The sequence below is a fragment of the Cucumis melo genome, chromosome 8 (assembly GCF_025177605.1).
Source record: "Cucumis melo cultivar AY chromosome 8, USDA_Cmelo_AY_1.0, whole genome shotgun sequence".
In the NCBI taxonomy this organism is placed as follows: domain Eukaryota; kingdom Viridiplantae; phylum Streptophyta; class Magnoliopsida; order Cucurbitales; family Cucurbitaceae; genus Cucumis; species Cucumis melo.
In genome coordinates this window covers 10,074,009-10,090,972 of record NC_066864.1, presented here as the reverse complement: position 1 = coordinate 10,090,972, position 16,964 = coordinate 10,074,009, and the positions used below count along the sequence as shown (strand labels likewise).

The 16,964-nt window shown below is 33.2% G+C and overlaps 2 protein-coding genes and 1 long non-coding RNA gene across 6 annotated transcripts; 1 reads left to right on the top strand and 2 right to left on the bottom strand.

Annotated features, from left to right (window-relative positions):
- Window positions 1-436: 436 nt before the first annotated feature.
- Window positions 437-2,942, bottom strand: LOC127150496 (uncharacterized). Its single transcript, XR_007822870.1, has 5 exons — window positions 2,620-2,942; window positions 2,429-2,513; window positions 2,243-2,342; window positions 1,947-1,996; window positions 437-1,142 (listed from the first exon to the last, which is right to left on the bottom strand). It is a non-coding gene; the product is annotated as an uncharacterized LOC127150496 (long non-coding RNA).
- A 211-nt stretch (window positions 2,943-3,153) lies between these two features.
- LOC103495805 (mitochondrial fission 1 protein A) lies at window positions 3,154-6,111 on the top strand. The gene is made up of 5 exons (XM_008457470.3): window positions 3,154-3,588; window positions 3,967-4,105; window positions 4,965-5,086; window positions 5,678-5,741; window positions 5,825-6,111. Exons 1-5 carry the CDS (start codon window positions 3,496-3,498, stop codon window positions 5,908-5,910), a joined length of 504 nt encoding a protein of 167 aa, XP_008455692.1. The 5' UTR covers window positions 3,154-3,495; the 3' UTR covers window positions 5,911-6,111.
- A 942-nt stretch (window positions 6,112-7,053) lies between these two features.
- Window positions 7,054-14,118, bottom strand: LOC103495804 (tubulin-folding cofactor B). 4 transcript variants are annotated; one of them, XM_008457469.3, is made up of 8 exons: window positions 13,784-14,118; window positions 13,531-13,682; window positions 13,236-13,354; window positions 12,610-12,671; window positions 12,186-12,227; window positions 9,058-9,191; window positions 8,472-8,541; window positions 7,054-7,569 (listed from the first exon to the last, which is right to left on the bottom strand). In XM_008457469.3, the coding sequence occupies exons 1-8, from the start codon at window positions 13,886-13,888 to the stop codon at window positions 7,516-7,518; spliced, it is 738 nt and encodes a 245-aa protein (XP_008455691.1). In that variant the 5' UTR covers window positions 13,889-14,118; the 3' UTR covers window positions 7,054-7,515. The 4 variants fall into 4 exon arrangements, 3 of the variants coding, with proteins under 3 accessions (XP_008455691.1, XP_008455690.1, XP_050944291.1); XM_008457468.3 differs by having other exon boundaries at window positions 8,423-8,541; window positions 13,784-14,091; XR_007822869.1 differs by having other exon boundaries at window positions 7,502-7,569; window positions 9,062-9,191; window positions 13,784-14,091.
- Between the last annotated feature and the right edge of the window lie 2,846 nt (window positions 14,119-16,964).

Here is a 16,964-nt window from a genome sequence, read left to right as displayed (position 1 = left end):
CAACACTTCATCAAAATTTTCTTCCTTAAGGCCACTTCGGCTACAATGACACTTAAATCATGACACTTAGGTGACAACTAACTTTTAGTAAAAAAAAAAATCATCTTTTCTACTAAACTCAAATCAAACTTCAACTTCCAACTCCTCCACTAAAGCTCTCGAAAGACTTGAGGGGAGTTTACAAAGGTTGTCCATTAAATATTTGTTAGGCTCGGTCAAGGTTAAGGTCAAGCACATTAGCTTAGCCTAAGGCACAAATCAACCTCTCTGCTAGGCCCATTTTGGTCATAGGATGCTATTTTTCGCCCAAACTTTGTTATTTTCTTGGTCATGTCGCTTTTGTTTCTATTTTTTGTCAATTATGTCCTACCATCCAAAATCATCTTTTAACACCCAACATTATCAACAAGTATGGAAACATAAAACATTGGCTACATACTAAAGAGGTCGAGAAGCCATATTTTCTTAATCAACTTACAAGTCCATAACACACAAGTAGACTCGCAAACCTAATAAACTAGCATTGATTTTTTTTTTAATGACATTAACATTGGTCGAGATCATGTCTTCTATAATCCTTTAAGCGCAATGTTTTGCATTGAGAACTTATTGTTCTCAAAACAATTTTCACGAAGAAACAAATGTATTTCCACCGAGCCTCTTTACAACTATCCAAATGTAGCAAAGTGATTTCATATGTCACACCCCCTCCCGGACTACCTGCTACCTTAGACCGAAAGATGGTGTGAAGCCGACGAACAATGCTTTTCTGTACCTGTATCTGTCGACTCTGCTTAAAACTTTCATGTGATGAACTTGCCAATCTAGTATATAAACTATTGTACATGCCACAAAACACAGCGGATCCTAGGCTAGTCAAACACATACATGAAATGTACCTCAGAATTTACCGATTTCACGAGTAAACCTAAAGACACCTTAATCAAAATATAACCAACAAAATTTACACAACTACAGCTCCTAAAGCTTATACAAACTGTGGAGTATCTATAACATACAAGGGTGTGAATACATCACAACACAACAGACTTTATGCCCAACTCAAAACACGTACTGGCAATCGATAATGAAGCTTCCGCAGACTAAGGCAGTCTATCAGGCACCGGGAAGTCGATCTCTACCTGGAAAATGGGTAAAACATTTTGGAAAGGGTGAGCTATGAAGCTCAATGAGTGACTCAGTTTAAAACTATGAATTTAAAGATAAGAGCACGTGAAAACTTTACACATATAAATCTGTTTATACAAGTCGTAAATGTAAATGTGTAATAGTAAGAATAGCTTCCTTAAATACTCAGCATGTTCATCATTGAAATCTAGCAAGGCATATCAAGTATATCGAAGCATTTTAACTAACATGACGAATCTACGTTGTGTAGGGTACACCTAGTACAACAACGTTTACAAGCACTACGATGTAGTGGGGCCCGCCCAGCACTCCCATCGTCTTTGTCGTAGTGGGGCCCGCCCAGCACTCACGACAGCATCGTTGTTACGGAGTACACTCAACGTCAACAACGAAATCTAACCAGTGTGCACACGGTAATCTCTAGCCTCAGGCTCAAGATCTCAGTCGTGTAGTTAATGAAAATTTCATAAATCATCATAAAATATTAAAACATGCCTGCTTATAAATTTTACACAAAGCTCGAACTTTACTCAGCTCTTTCGTGGAAAATTGTAGTTCTTAAAACAAAACTTCATACTAATTCATGCTTTGCTTAAAATATTGTGGTTTAAATACTTTCCAAACATTTAATATCTACGTGCTAGCATAAATTTCTTTAAGAAATCTAGTCTCCAAATGTATACTTGAAAATAGTCATGAAATTCAAATACCTTTCATGGCTTCGTAAATAAACATTTATCGCATTCAATCATAATAACAGTTATGGAAAATATTTCAAAGTTGGTTTTGTCACTCACAGTCTTGGGCTAGATCCTTGGTCTATAAGCTCGGTTTAATTCTTCTCGGCCTGCCAACAACCCAACCGAGTATTAAAACCCTAAACATTCTGGTTTCCTAAAGATATACATAACATGTCGCACCAAAGATGACGCTCACGAAAACAAAGCTTAAGAAATAAAATCCTATTTCAACAATTCTCTAAAATTTCCAGATTTCTAACATAAACTTCAAAGGACTATAACTTTCTCAATACTTAACCAAAATGAGTGTTCTTTATATCAAACTCTTCATTTTGAGATCCTCTAAAACTTACCTGAAGACATATAAATCTGATTCCCCGTGCATAAATACATATAACCCTCAAAACAGAACCACTTCCAGAATCGCGCGCACACGACCTCTTTAACTTGTTCCTACAATTTAACCAATTGTTAGTCGTTTTTGGTTTACAATTTCTTCATGAAAGTTGTAGTAAATTGAATAAGCTTTCCAACCATACCAAATAGAGATTCTAACTCCACCGATACACTCTGAAATACAAGAAACACCAGAGACTTCCTGATTTCGAGTGAAAACCAACTGCCCTGTTTTCTTCATCAAAAAGCACCAAATGAATATTCGAATTTGCTCCAACGTTCTTCATAAAGTTTGTTTAAAAATGAGTTAACTTTCAGTAAATGTAAATCTCACCTCTTAATTCCTTTTGAAGAGTTCAAACCGAATTAAAAACCAGTGATGTGCAGAATGAACTAAAATTCAGCCATTGATACACTTTCCTTGAGTTCTCCTCCTCTTCTTCAACCTAAAAATTCTAGTAAAAATTTCTCTTCTTCTTCCAAACTCTCTCTTAGAAGTTCTCTGCAAATTGAAGAAGGAAAAAGAAAAAAAAAAAAAATAAAGGGAACTTGGATGTCTTCAAACTCTTGGCGGTGAAGGGAAGAGAAGAAGAATAAGAAAAGAGAAAATGAAATTTTCTTCTCCTTTTCTTCTTTTTGTCCTTTCTTTTCTTTCTTTTCTTTAATTAATTTAATAAAACTATTTAATATATAAATATATATATTTATATTTACACTTAATTTCCATTTTCTTTTTCTTTCTTTTTTCCATATTTAAAGAAATTAAACCAAGAAAATATCGGGTTTACATCATATGTCCTCGATGGAGAACTGAAAATAGCCTTATCATCAAGAGGAAGCTATTTCTTATCAAATCGTCGTTCCAATCCAAATTGAATATGAACTCGTAATGTAGCCAAACAATGAGAGAGGAAGAGATTAGATATTGACGGTTAGCTATATTGAGATTGACTATTTTGATTCACAAGAAACTGAAATATATATATATATATATATATATATATATATATATAGAAAATTAGAAAAGTTCTATATTTTATTCATAATTATTTAAATACCAAATTCAAATCTACAAAGTTCTTCAAATTCAAATTCAATTTCTTCTTCGTTAATCATCTCTTCCATTTCTTTCTCACTAAGATTCGCACCACATTTTTCTTGAACGAATTGGAATTTTGGTTTTCTGATATCCGCAAAATCAACGGATCTCATGGAGGCAAAGATTGGCAAATTGTTCGAATCCGTTTGTTCGTTCTTCGGCGGTGGCGACCAAATCCCTTGGTGTGATCGTGATGTTATCGCTGTGAGTTCTCTTAAATTCTTGCTTTCAACATCACACTTCTTATTTGCTCTGAGATAAAATGAAAGAAGAATCATGTTGATTAGGTTAAATTACATATTAGCTCAAATTTAGAGGATTAGGGGAAGTATAAGCATTAGGTTTTACTTCGATCCATGAATTAGATGAGGATATACGTTTTTCTATTGTTATATTTTCGAACATAACCTTACGAATAAGCTTTGTAGAAGAAGAGATTGGATATTTTTTGTTATTCCATACAATAATTGTTGTGTAGCCGATTCAGGATTTTTGCAATGAAAGTATATTTTGAAACCATGGTGAGATTGGATGCAGATTGCTACATATTATTTGATTTGAACTGCATATTGAAAATTGAAGGGGTGTGAAAGAGAAGTTGCAGAGGCCGATGAAAGTGCCTCGGAAGAACGCAAGAATGAAAGTATTATGAGGTTATCATGGGCACTAGTTCACTCAAGGCAATCTGAGGATATCAATCGTGGCATAGCAATGCTTGAAGGTAAATCTTTGGAAATATTCTTGAAAAATTTTCTCTCAAGAGTGAAAGAGAAGTTGCATAGCGATGCTTGGAAATAATGTTTCGTTATCATCTAGTTTTTAGTTTTTGGTTCTTGAAAATTAAGCTTATAAACGTTTGTTCCACCTCTAAGTTTTTTTGTTTTATGACACTTTGTTCCTAAAAATCAAGTCAAGTTATTTTTGTTTTTCGAATTTGACTAGGAATTCAAGCTTTTCTATAACAAATATGACAACCATAATTGGATAATTGAAAAATAGGGAGGAAACAAACATAAATTTCAATAATTGATTAAAACAAAATCATTAAAAACAGCGCTAAGAGTTTATTGAAGAAGACAAATATTTCTCCTACGTATGTTTGGTTTTGGTTGTCAGCTTCTCCGTTTAAGAAGGCAACCATCCTTTAATTGATGTCTGAGTAAAGTTTTGTAGGATTCAAACATATTGGGTGGGTGTTCAAAGCTTCAAATAAAGGCGAATTTGGTTATGCCAAATGTAATTTAATCCTTAATTTGTGTCACCAAAATTTGGGAAAAAAAAAATAGGACAATAGAGCTTAGATGAAGAAAGAATATGATTTCCATTATGTGGTAATTAGTTTCGAACTTGGAAATTAAACAAGAACTTAAAACACCATAATCATCTTGTCTTAGAATTCGTTCATAAATTAAAGCTTTGATCTTAAAATGGGAGAAGGTACTTTCATTTGAAGGCACTTCCTTCTTGCTTGCTCTATCCTGAACATTCTCAAACTGTTGGTACATAAGTTAAACCATTTTTGCAAAGCTTATTATTTGTATGGTTTAGTTTTTAAAGTTGGATTAGTATGTCATTTGCAGCTTCCTTAACCATTTCTAGGACCCCTTTGCAACAGAGGGAGAAACTTTATTTGCTGGCTGTTGGATATTACAGAAGTGGTGAATATGCAAGGAGTCGGCAGCTTGTAGAACAATGTTTAGAGGTTTGTGATAATGTTATATTTCTAAACCATGTGACATAGTATTATTTTGTGTTTGAGAATCCACTTTGGAAAATACACGGGTGTGTTTGGATTGACTTTCCTAAGTATTTGAATAAGGGCTTATTAGTGAACTAAGTGTTTACTAGTACCTTAGGAACGTCAATCCAAAAAGGCCCGAAGAAACCTCACACTATTTATAGGATACACAGACTACTCCTTTCCTTGTCACTTAGTTTTGAAATGGAATCCCTTCCACGGGTAAGTGGTAGTCGGTCCAAAAATAATTGGGTATCGATCCAAGAATGACGAATCCAAACAAAGTATTTATCTTGGCGTGACATTTTAACGATCTCAACCTCACAATGATTATTTATAAGAAGATACATCAATTAATCCTCTTGATATGAATTTGATATGAATTAGTTTTGAGATAGAACTCAAGTTGCTAAATACAAGTTCATTGGTGGCATCATACATAATTGCACAATGTCTTGTTTCAATTTATAATATGATTTGTTAAATAATGCACATTTCCACCCTAAACCTTATTTGCAAGTTAGAAGTTGATGTAGTTTTTTTGTTATTGGGTAGATTGCACCTGATTGGAGGCAAGCCTTAACACTTAAAAAGACTGTAGAAGATAAAATTGCAAAAGGTACAATAAAACCCAGAACACATTTTTTTACCGCATCAAGTCATATGCTTAAAGAATTTGGTTCTCTGTATGTAAATCTGCAGATGGAGTCATCGGTATCGGCATTACAGCTACAGCGGTGGGACTTATAGCTGCCGGGATTGCAGCAGCAGCAAGTCGTAGAAATTGAAATATCTATTCAATACATGCACAAGTCAAGTGCTTGGCCATGAGAAGAATCTTTAACAAAACCAAAATATTGTTGAAAGCAAATATCTCATATAGTTGTGCATTATAAGAATTTTTAATTTCAACACTAGAAATCTTATTGTGTCTTCTTTTGCTCATTTATTTTTCTTTTGTATGAAAAATAAGTTTACTAGTTCACCTATGTTTACCTTCTATTCCTGTGCACTTTCTCAACGCTGAAAACATATGTTTGGTGTTGAAAATGTTGGTGAAACATTTTTGTTTGGTGATTTGCAAAAAAAATAAATCATAAACTAATAAAGATTATTGCAATTTCATTTAGTAATTTTTAGTTTGAAGAAATGTGCTCCAAATTTCAATGATACCATTGAAATGTTTAAATATTTGGGACAACGGAAAAATAGTGTTACTCTTTAGAAATCAGATTTATATGTTTAGCAAAAGTTTTTATTTTATTAAAATAAATTTATAAATATTTTAGAAGTTAAAAATACTATTTGTAATTTGTATTATATTTGTAATAGTTATTTATTCATGTTTCATAGACTCTTTTTTCTTTTTAACGATATATAAAAATGTTGATTGACTCGTGTAAATGTTATACGATGAAAACTTTAATATGGTGTTAATCAAACAACTTTCTTTTTCACTCATCTACGGCTTACACAATTTATTTATATTCTTTACAAAATGTAATTATCCCATAGTTATAATTATTTTGTTTTCAATTATCCATAAAAATCTCATCCATTCACTCTCCAACAGATCAAAGTTGAGCTTGATTTAGATTGATCGCAAATGATTGAAATTTAAGCATTTGCATGCCTCGTTCAATTTCCATTTGAATTTATTACAAATATATATATATTTCAAAAAATTCATAATTATTTAAAACACTTTTGATTAAAAAAATTAAAATTATTTCAAAAGCCATTTTAAGTGGTTGTCAAATAAATTTGTTCTAAAATGATTTGCTTTTCAAAATAAAACACTTGAAAATATATTCAAACTAATTGTTTTGAATTGATTCAACAGATAATACACATTGATATATGCAAATCATAAATGCTACATTTTAATATCTTAAATGATTGAAATATCTGGCATAAAGGAAAAGGAAACATACACATGAAGGGAAATCTTTATATGTGTATTAAGAGTTCGTAGGAGACTTGCATTGCAATACAAAAGTCAAGACGACTAAAGACTTTACTAATAGAAATACAATGCAAAATCTTCATTCCAATGCGATATCTACTTTTTTTTTTTTTTTTTTTCAATTAACAATGCAGCAATTCATAACACCCTACCAGAAAGATGCAACCCTTTTCAATACAACAATCACCGAAGATCTGAACGTCATCATTGTTTTCTTTTATGTTTTCTCTCGAGAAATTCCCAGCAGAAAAAATAGCTTCCTTTAAGTAAAGCTCGTGAAACCATATCAAACCACCATGAGCAAAAGCCATCTGAAGCTCAAAATGTCTTTATTACTTTCAAAAGAAATCAACAATTCATCAAGGCTTCAGAAAGTAGGTTGGCTAGTTCCACAAATGCTACAAATACCAATCTGAGTATGAACTGTTCATATCTCATCTTCTTCATCGTCGAAAGGGTCCCGTTCAGGATAGTTGCCAACCTGGAACAGAGTTGAGTTTTAATAAACATTAACATAAGAAAAGGGCAGTCTATTTGCATACCACGTTTCTGAAGATCAATTCGGAGCTATAGACAATGAGACTCTAAGAATATAACAATGCTCATTTTCTAGTGGATCAATAACTGATTCTGATCTTTCGTCAAGGCGTGATAGAGATGGATTATTCAGGTTCAAGTAAGAAAAACGAGATGGATGTCCATAGCATAGATTGTGACATGAACCTAGGACCATAAACTACTTGATATTCAGCAAAATCCACAGGTTGACTTTCCAACTCAGCTCCACTTATTCAAAGTCCGAATATAATTTTTAATAAGAATTCTATTATGTAGTAGAGACTAAATGGAATAGATGAGAGCTAAAAATTTGTTAACGGTAGTCACCGCCAATTTTCCAGCATTGGGTGTGAATTGTGATCAAAGAATGTAGAAGTGGATTGTCTGAAATCTACACTGATGCGCAGAGGCATACTGTGATTGCCCAACACATGCTTCACCTTCCTAACTTCCAATATTTAAAGTAGAGATATAAAACAAACACAAATTTACGTGGAAACCTTAGTACAAGGAGAAAAACCATGATATTTCTTATTATTTTCTTACGACAATAAAGGAACGAAGGGAAAAATATTTATAGACAATACGAGCCTAATTAAAATAATAAAAAATTAGAGCAAAGTAAATTCCAACTAAGTTTTCAACATAATCCAAGCCCACTATTTCTAACCATTATAAATCCATTTTTCCTAAAGCAATAAATTACTTTTTAAAAATTTAAAGCATGAGATATTATACAAAGTTCAGGAAAAGAAAAACTATTTCATGTAACATACTTCGAAGCTTCAAAGTTGGAAAACAGATTAATGGAGCTGAAAATTGAACCTTCACTTTGTCAGGCCTAACCATCGCACCATGAAGAGGAGAGCAATCGAAATAGTGGATCCCTTTTACCCTGCGGAGTTTTACACATTTAGCCCATAGAACATGTGATCAAAATCTCTAAAGTGTGGAGGAAAAACTTGAAGCCAGGAAGATTACTTTATTGCGTAAAAGGTGGATTCCAAGACCAAAAAGAATTTTTTAATCAATCAACACAAATGAATGATGATAATTTTATCAAATTATAACATGAAAAGTAGCATACAAAGTTTCCATATATATAATGCACAAAATCGTAAAGAATTTAAGAATGATCAGAGTAAAAACGGTTCTGGCAGAACAGCTATATATAAAACAAAAACAACTTTTCCAAATTAGGGGGGGCCATGATAGGTTATGTGCTCCAATGTTCATACTTCATAGTAATGTTTTTTCTCCCTTTAAAAGGAAGGGTAAAACATTTTAGTCACATTGAAGAACTAAAGTTTCTTATAAGGAAGAATAGAAACAAATAGTAGGAATTTGGAAAAACAAGTCAACCGTCCCTTCAGGGACATTGGAAAATAATTAATCACAAGGGTCATCTTACGTGCCATCGTTTTTTCCCAATGGTTCATCATATTGAACTCCAACCCAAAAACCAGGAGCAAGCGATTCAGCCCGACCAACAAATTTCACAACACCCCGTTTCTCCCCAGGTTCAACTTGACATCTATCACCAACCTACATCATGTAAAAGTCAAGTTTAGTACAACTGGACAACAGGGTTTCAAGGACCAGAGTGTAAATACTTCACCTATAATAAATAATTTCCGGACATAAGACTCAAAAGAATGCTAAATATCAGAACTCAGAAGTCAACACTGACTACACTGCGTGATTTACGAAATAATAAGAAAAGGGAGTATTTATTACTTATTAGCATGTCTACTTGGTGATCTTCTCAAAAACATTGTTGTGTTTAGCAAGGTATACCACTAAACAAGAAGTACAGACACAGACATGCGACATGGATACAACACGAACTGACACACAATTTTCAGAAAAGGACATGACACGTCGGGACACGTTTATTTTTTACAAAAATAAATATACATGATGCATATATTGGGAATTAGTACTTTTAAGAACATCAAAAAAACAACCATAAAAGTAATTTCAGTCTGACGGATAGTTGAACCCAATTTTAAATAAATATAAAGGTAAAGAAAAAGAAAGATTTTAAAAAATGAAAAATAATAGAAGAGAATGAAAAAAATAAAAACAAAAATAGATTTAATAAAATGGAAAAAGAACAGAAGAGAGAAAATAAATATAAAAGAAATGAATGATGAAAGAAAAAAATTGAAAACAAAAGAAGAAAAAACAGAAAAGAAAAAGAAATCAAATCACAGGGTTAACGGGTCTTCAAGTCTGATCTTAGTGGAGAATGATGATTGACAGAAATTATGAGGCAACTTTTGCTTCTAACACTAGGACAGCTGACTGAACAGCGGAAAACATAAGTTCCAGGCAATCTTCTCCGATAGTATGTGTACTAGCCTCCGAGATTTCAGAACCTTTTATTTTTAATAAAGACCTTTATTGTCTGGCTGTATCACATAAAAAAGTTCTAATCAAGAACTTTTTTAAAAATCATAAATTTGTTAATCTTCATGAAACTTGGAGATGAATTTGCAATTGAACACAGCCTGGAACAGGGTTTATCATATTAAGAAATGTATTAAGAAAAAGGTCTTGATTAAAAACAAAAGTTCTGAAATCTTGGAGGCTCGTACACGTATGGAAGAAGATTGCCAGGGACTTATGTTTCCCGCAGTTCAGTCAGCTGCCCTAGTCTTAGAAGCAAAAGTTGTTCATCTTCATGAAACTTGGAGATGAATTTGCACATTAAAGTTAATCAAAGAATGACAACATATTCGAAATGGACATATCAGTAGCCAGCTTAAGGTGTAATTTCTCCCAGTGTTATTGAATCAGCTTTACAGCGGTTTGGCTTTAAATAATGGAAGAGATCTCTCAACAGTCAATGAACTTAAAGACCGTTTTATTGCCACATATTCAAAGTTTTATACAAGGAAATAATAAGTAGACTCTTCTTCTTTCAAGGTTCCATATTTTGAGAAGGATGTTGCCTCATCAAAGGAACCTTCAATGTCTTGGCAATTAGGTCTGATTGCCTCAACAACTAATTCTCATTTTGAAACTCAAGATGTAATACAGCCAGACAATAAAGGTCTTGATTAACAAAAAAAAGTTCTGAAATCTCAAAGTAGTTGTTGTTCTTGTTTCTTTAGTACCCTTAGTAGTTCCTATACCTGTTATGTTCCTTGGATTATTTACAAGTGGTATTCAAGCTACCAGTACACATACTATCAAAGAAGATTGCCTAGAACTTATGTTTTCTGCAGTTCAGTCAGCTGCCCTAGTCTTAAAGCAAAAGTTGCCTCATAATTTCTGTCAATCATCATTCACCACTCCAAGATCAGACTTGAAATCTGGATAAAAAAGTGTACTTTCTCCTCCTAAAATTCCTGATGTTGCATTATTTTCACCAATTATTGACTATAATGCAGAATCTTTAATCAATGCAAGCAGTGGTGAATTCGAAATTGATTAGGAAATCCATTCTGAGGATGATATTCTTGAACAATCATTTGCTGTACTTTCTTCAGATAGAAGTTGTTTAAAAATAAAATGTTGCCCCTTCAATGAAGTTTGTGGAAAATCAGTCCAGTCTTCCAGATATTTCAGTAGAGTCCACTCCCTCAAATCCTAACAAAATTTCATCTCTCATTGAGATTTTCAGTTTTCAGATGCTTCAACCTCATTCACCTCAGATAAAAGGTTGATTAATATTTTTACTATTCCCTCAACGAATATTATTCACGGCATATTAGAGGTCATGGGACACTTCAAAGCAACCAACACTACCGGTATTTTGGTACAATTTGCTTTACAGAATAAGCAATTTTGCTACTTAACAAACGAACATGGTAGAGTTCTCCTTAGAATGAATTGTGATATCGGGTTTCTTCTTAAGTTGACTCAGAATGCTTTAGAGGAAATTTTACTTCCCAGTCCCAAAGATCTTGGTCTGTTGGCACTACATCTATCAAATGCAAGAAGTGTTTCACCGGAAATTCATTCTTGGCTACATCATTATTTTGGGTCAAAAGCTGCAATAGTGCGTTGGTTATACTTTCCTCCTCCAAAGTTTCTGACACAAAAGCTGAAGAGCGTGCTCTATTATGCAGATTATTGGCTGTGATTTTATTGCTTCGCTAGGTGTTATTCATTGTTTTATCCTCCTGTAATTTTAGGCTCCTTTCTGTTTGTATTGTACATTTTTGTTCCTATTGGAGCTTGTATCCTTGAAGATCTTTCTTCCTTTTTTCATATATTAATGAGAAGTTGTTCTTGTTCCAAAAGAGAAAAAAGACAACATAAATATACGACTGGAAAATTACGCTTAGGAACCACCTGACCAAGTAACAAATACTGCACCATTCTAAAATTTTTCTAAACCCCTCTGTGAAAAATGGAAGTCATGGATTGATTAACATTCAATCTCGTCCACATAATTTTGATCCACATAATTCATTTCTTTCATCAATTAGCATGACAGTTGACAATTCAACTTTTTAAAGTTTAATAAAAGAATTTTATAACTGAATACATCCATTATACACTTCTAAAGCAAGGAAGATAACTAACCTTAATATTTGCACAGAGCTCTTCCATGTAGTTATCAGATATCTGCAAATATTTTGCAAGTCAGTAAGAACAGACCAAGCATGACTAGAATAGAGATGGACAGATCCCTACTCAGGGACGCAGAACAAAAACCAGAGCTCAAGGATACTAAGACAAGAAGAAGGATACACATTTCCAATTCTACCTAGAACAGAAATACCATGCAGCGACATCATCATTCAGAACACACACACACCAAAGTAATAAAATAAAAAACAATTAAAAAAAACTGAGATGCGTCACAGAACTCTACTTTAAAAGCCATAAACTAAATAAATTAATAGATATTGTGTACATCGCAATTTATAGTTCTGGCAAGGCGCAAATGAACAAAATTTCTCTGGACATTCATTTTGTTAGTAAAAGTAGAAAACACGAGGCTTACTTTACTCTCAAACGCTGAAGGATTCTGGGATGCCAATTTTTCTTTAAATTTTCTAAATGTGTCTGAAAAAAGAAAACATAAGAAGAAGGTAAACCATGCACAATGCCTTGAAGATTATTTCATTTAAATAATGAAATACACAACAGGCTGCTAACCACAATAGTTACAGAATATATATATCTAATTGGTTCTAATAGAGGAAGGGGGAGCTAGTGAAGGGAAAGTTAATGAATCATTCAAGTGATTGAATCTAAGGCAATAAAAAAAAAAAAGAAAAAAAAATTGCATCATATAGTCGATCAACCGTCTAAGCGTTTTTTCCTTCCATTATTTAAATATGTAAGCACAGCTTTAACATCCCAAAAGCTTTTTAAATAGAACCACGAAATGCAAATTCAAGACAGCTGGAAGGTAGTTGTCTACTGCAGATTCCCAAGTCCCAGTGCCTAAGCCTTTTTTTTTTCTTTTTTTTTTTTATTATTATTACTTTTTTATGATTGTTGTGGCTGACCAACAATTGTCATTGGGTGTGAGGGGAGGCCTACAGCGTAGCCTATTTGATAAGCAATTGAGAGACATACATACAAACTTCGTTAATGATGGAGGAAGCTTGGCAAGAAACTAACCATCACGCTTATCATAGGCTTCTTCAGAGATCTGGAACTTCTCCACTAGGGAGGTATCTTCAAGCCAACCACCAGAAGTAACTGATGAGGGGTCAAGATCAATAATATGCAGCCGGTACCTTTCCGAAAGAAAGCACATATTCTCATAAAAAGCATACTCTACTTACAAAAACCAGCAAATGAGCATAGTTTCTAATCAAAGAAACAAAATGAATTGCAGTTCACAGAGTGGAAAACAAAACCAAGTAAAGAAATGATTGAAAGAAAATGGAAGAAGAAGAAGAAGCACAAGTACCCATCTAAGGGAGAATAGAAGCCCAAGGGAATGGAATTATCCGTCAAATCGGAAATTTTAGAACCGGAATCATCATAGAGTTCGAGGCACATAGAGTTCACAGAAGTACCACATTTTCTCCACAATTTTTCCTTGACAGACTCCACGCTCATCTACAATGGAAGAACCCCAGCATCAAATTTTGATAAAAACTCATAATGGGCAATGGGGAAAGGCTAAAAAGAGATGTCTGATCTTTAGAAATGGTACAAACCTGAAGGGAAAAACGAACATCGGATGTGAAGGACTTGAGATTGGCATGGGTGACACGCAAGAGCACAGATTCATCCTTTTCGATCTGCTGCAATCGAGACGCCATAGTTGTGTTCTTTTGCAGCTTCTTTTCACTTAGACACTCATTTGAGAGTCGTTTGATGACTTTAGCACAATCCTCACTGCCGATGAAAAAGAGAAAGAAGGGCAATCTTAAAGCAAACGATGCCAACTTCCACGCTTCTTTTGGATTCCATAATGGAATAAGGAAAACGAGGGATCCAGAATTATAATAATTGTTCGGGAAGGAATAAGTGAAATGATTATTTATAATCTTTGTTTGGAAAAAAGAACAAGGGGAAGGATTATGAGATTATTTATAATGACTCTTTGTGGGAAAGAATAAGTGGGGAAGAATATGACAATTTTTTTATTATTTCTTTCTTTAATTAGTACAAATATAATTTTTTAAAGATTCATATTGTAAATCATGTATTCGTACTTTATTTACCAAAATTTGAAATTTTTATCAGAAAACATGTCCCATTAGTTTTCGTAAATACGACGTCAATTATGAACATTTTGTATGGAAGTTTTATGTGCCAAAAAAATTAATTGATGTGTTACATGTGAAAAAAATACATGTATTTTCTTTAAATTGATGTTGTAATTATAATATAAAAAAATTACATGTCGTTAACAATCGATTCAAAAATTTTATTATTATTTTTTAATTCATACAAATATATTTTTTTAAATTCGTATTATAAATCCAATATACAAATATTTATATTTATTTACCGAAATTTGGAATTTTTATTGGAAAACATGTTTTATTAGCTTTTGTAAATATGATGTTAATTTTGAACGTTTCGTTCGCAAGCTTTTCGTGTCAAAAAATTAATTGATGCATTACTTGCGAAAGAAATTACATTTATTTTCTTTAAATTGATGTTGCAAGTACAACGAAAAATTACGTATCCTTGACAATTGATTTAAAAAAATGACGACCAACGTAATAGCATTGAAACGAAATGAAATATGGAAAACAAATTGTTTTTTTTTCGAGTGCAGTTAAACGAGAACATCAGTTATATCATACAACTCTCTTTTGAAATATAATATTAAAATAAATAATAATAATGATAATAATAATAATAATAAATTTCTTAATTTAAATTAATAAAAATAATAACTTCACACCTTTAAGGAACAAAGAAAATAAATAAGAAGGAATAAGAGGGATTGAGAGGAAGAAAGGGAAGGATTAAGAAGGAATAAGGGGGATTAAATATATTTCTTTCCCTCCCCTTATTCCTTGTCCCAAACATGGAAATGATTATATAGTCCTTTCCTTTTCTTTTCCTTCCCCCAAATAATAATATTTCAAATTCGAGCCATGATTTTAAATTTTGTTAATTTTCATAAATATAACGAAAAAACTAAAATATTTACGGATTCGGTTAACAAAATTAAAAATCCTACGGACCATTTTTTCTAAATATTTCAAGTTTAATATTCTTTTCTATTCTCTTTCTCTTTTCTTTTTTAATTTTTCTTTTCCTTTCTATCGTCTTTCTTTCCTTCTTCTACAACTTTTTTTATATTTTTCTGAAATCATAATCTTTATTTTCAATCAATCATAAATGTTGTATTATTTTTTTCAAGTTATTTGGTTAAAGATAGTTTACCAAATATAAAAGATCTTGAAAAAAAATTGTTGGAAGTGTACGTAAGAATCTTGAAAAAAAATTATTTAAATTTGGGTAGTCAAACCTAAACGACGTGTACCCAAATCTAAACGAAGAATCTTGAAAAAAAAACGTTTAGATTTAAGTAACCAAATTTCTAGATGATCTACCTTTGCCTAAAATATTAAACATATAAAAGAGTGAGTATAAAATATACACAGCAAGGAACTCATTACTGGTTCCGCTAGGTGATCTGTTAACTTCCAGTTAAAAACATAATAATAATGTCGTGTGTTCAATGGAGCACACCTAGGCGAGTAAGACCATATGAATACCCCTAAATCGTGCGAGTGATCTCGTAGAAACACCCCTAGTCGGCGAGTGATCATTGGTACACACTCCTAAACATGCTTGTGATACGTAGGTACACCCTTAATCATGCGAGTGATCTTGTAGAAACACCCCTAGTTGTGCCACACCCTACCCCAAAATTGTTTTTTACAACCAAGTAGAGGTGTGCCGCCTAGACTTTGAATGCTTACCACACCGCATAGTAAACGTCGAATGCCTAATAAGCAGAACAACTTCTCTTTCACAGCCTTAATGCAAGACTTACACGCTAAGCTTTCTTAACACAACAGAGGAATACACAACTTAAAGTTCATTTACTTTGTCTTAACGCTTTGTTCACTTTCACTTTTACACCATTAGGCAACAGACGCGAGATAATACAACATAATGAATACAAAACTTTCCTTTATTAACTTAACACTTTTACAAGGTTCAAATACAACTTAAATTTTTCCTTACAACAAGACTTAAAACATAATCTTACGGCCTCTCTTTGCCTAGCATATCTTTTCCAACTTCACATCTGGTTTACTCGCTTCATCGTGTAGCAGGGCACCTCGTTCCCTTTTTCGCCACCAAGGTGCAACTCTTCGTGCCACAGTGGGAAATGCTTAGTGGAACTCTCTTGGCATTGATATTCAACCTCGGCTCTAATTACTGTCCCTTCCCTTCTTTGCCTCTTCAATTGCATCCCAAAGATACCATTTTTCTCGTCCACCGTCTAATGCTGCTTCTTGAGGCGAGGTACTTAGAGGTGTGAAGCATTCCTTCCCCTTGCTTGGTTCTTCGACTCCTTTGCACTCTGGCTCACTGGCTTAGGCCCCAGTAACCTGGCTATTGCTCTCACTTTCCTCCGAGTTGGGCCATCTGCACTAAGGAGTAACCCGCCTACCAGCTAGCTCCTTAGGCATAATAGAAATTTCTATAACTAACGCACCATGTATGGTTATTGAATAATTCTGTCTTCTCTCCTTAACTAGGCTACAATGCCTACAATTCATCCTTCGCTTGGCTTCAATGCCTAACAACCAAGGGAGGGAAAACTTTAAAGCATAAGTCAAACGAGCTTAGTGAGTGATGGGTTGAGAAATACCTTTCTAGGAAAAACAATAATATTTAGATAACAAATATTAACAAGAT

Bases quoted from the DNA above. Each gene is read 5' to 3' on its own strand.
- LOC103495805 (XM_008457470.3), top strand. From the start codon at position 3,496: ATGGAGGCAAAGATTGGCAAATTGTTCGAATCCGTTTGTTCGTTCTTC. The intron at 4,106-4,964 runs GTAAATCTTTGG...TGTCATTTGCAG, and splicing joins TGGCATAGCAATGCTTGAAG to CTTCCTTAACCATTTCTAGG. The intron at 5,742-5,824 runs GTACAATAAAAC...GTAAATCTGCAG, and splicing joins AGAAGATAAAATTGCAAAAG to ATGGAGTCATCGGTATCGGC.
- LOC103495804 (XM_008457468.3), bottom strand. From the start codon at position 13,888: ATGGCGTCTCGATTGCAGCAGATCGAAAAGGATGAATCTGTGCTCTTG. The intron at 12,228-12,609 runs GTAAGCCTCGTG...AAATATTTGCAG, and splicing joins CTTCAGCGTTTGAGAGTAAA to ATATCTGATAACTACATGGA. The intron at 8,542-9,057 runs GTAAGATGACCC...AAAACTCCGCAG, and splicing joins TTGGGAAAAAACGATGGCAC to GGTAAAAGGGATCCACTATT.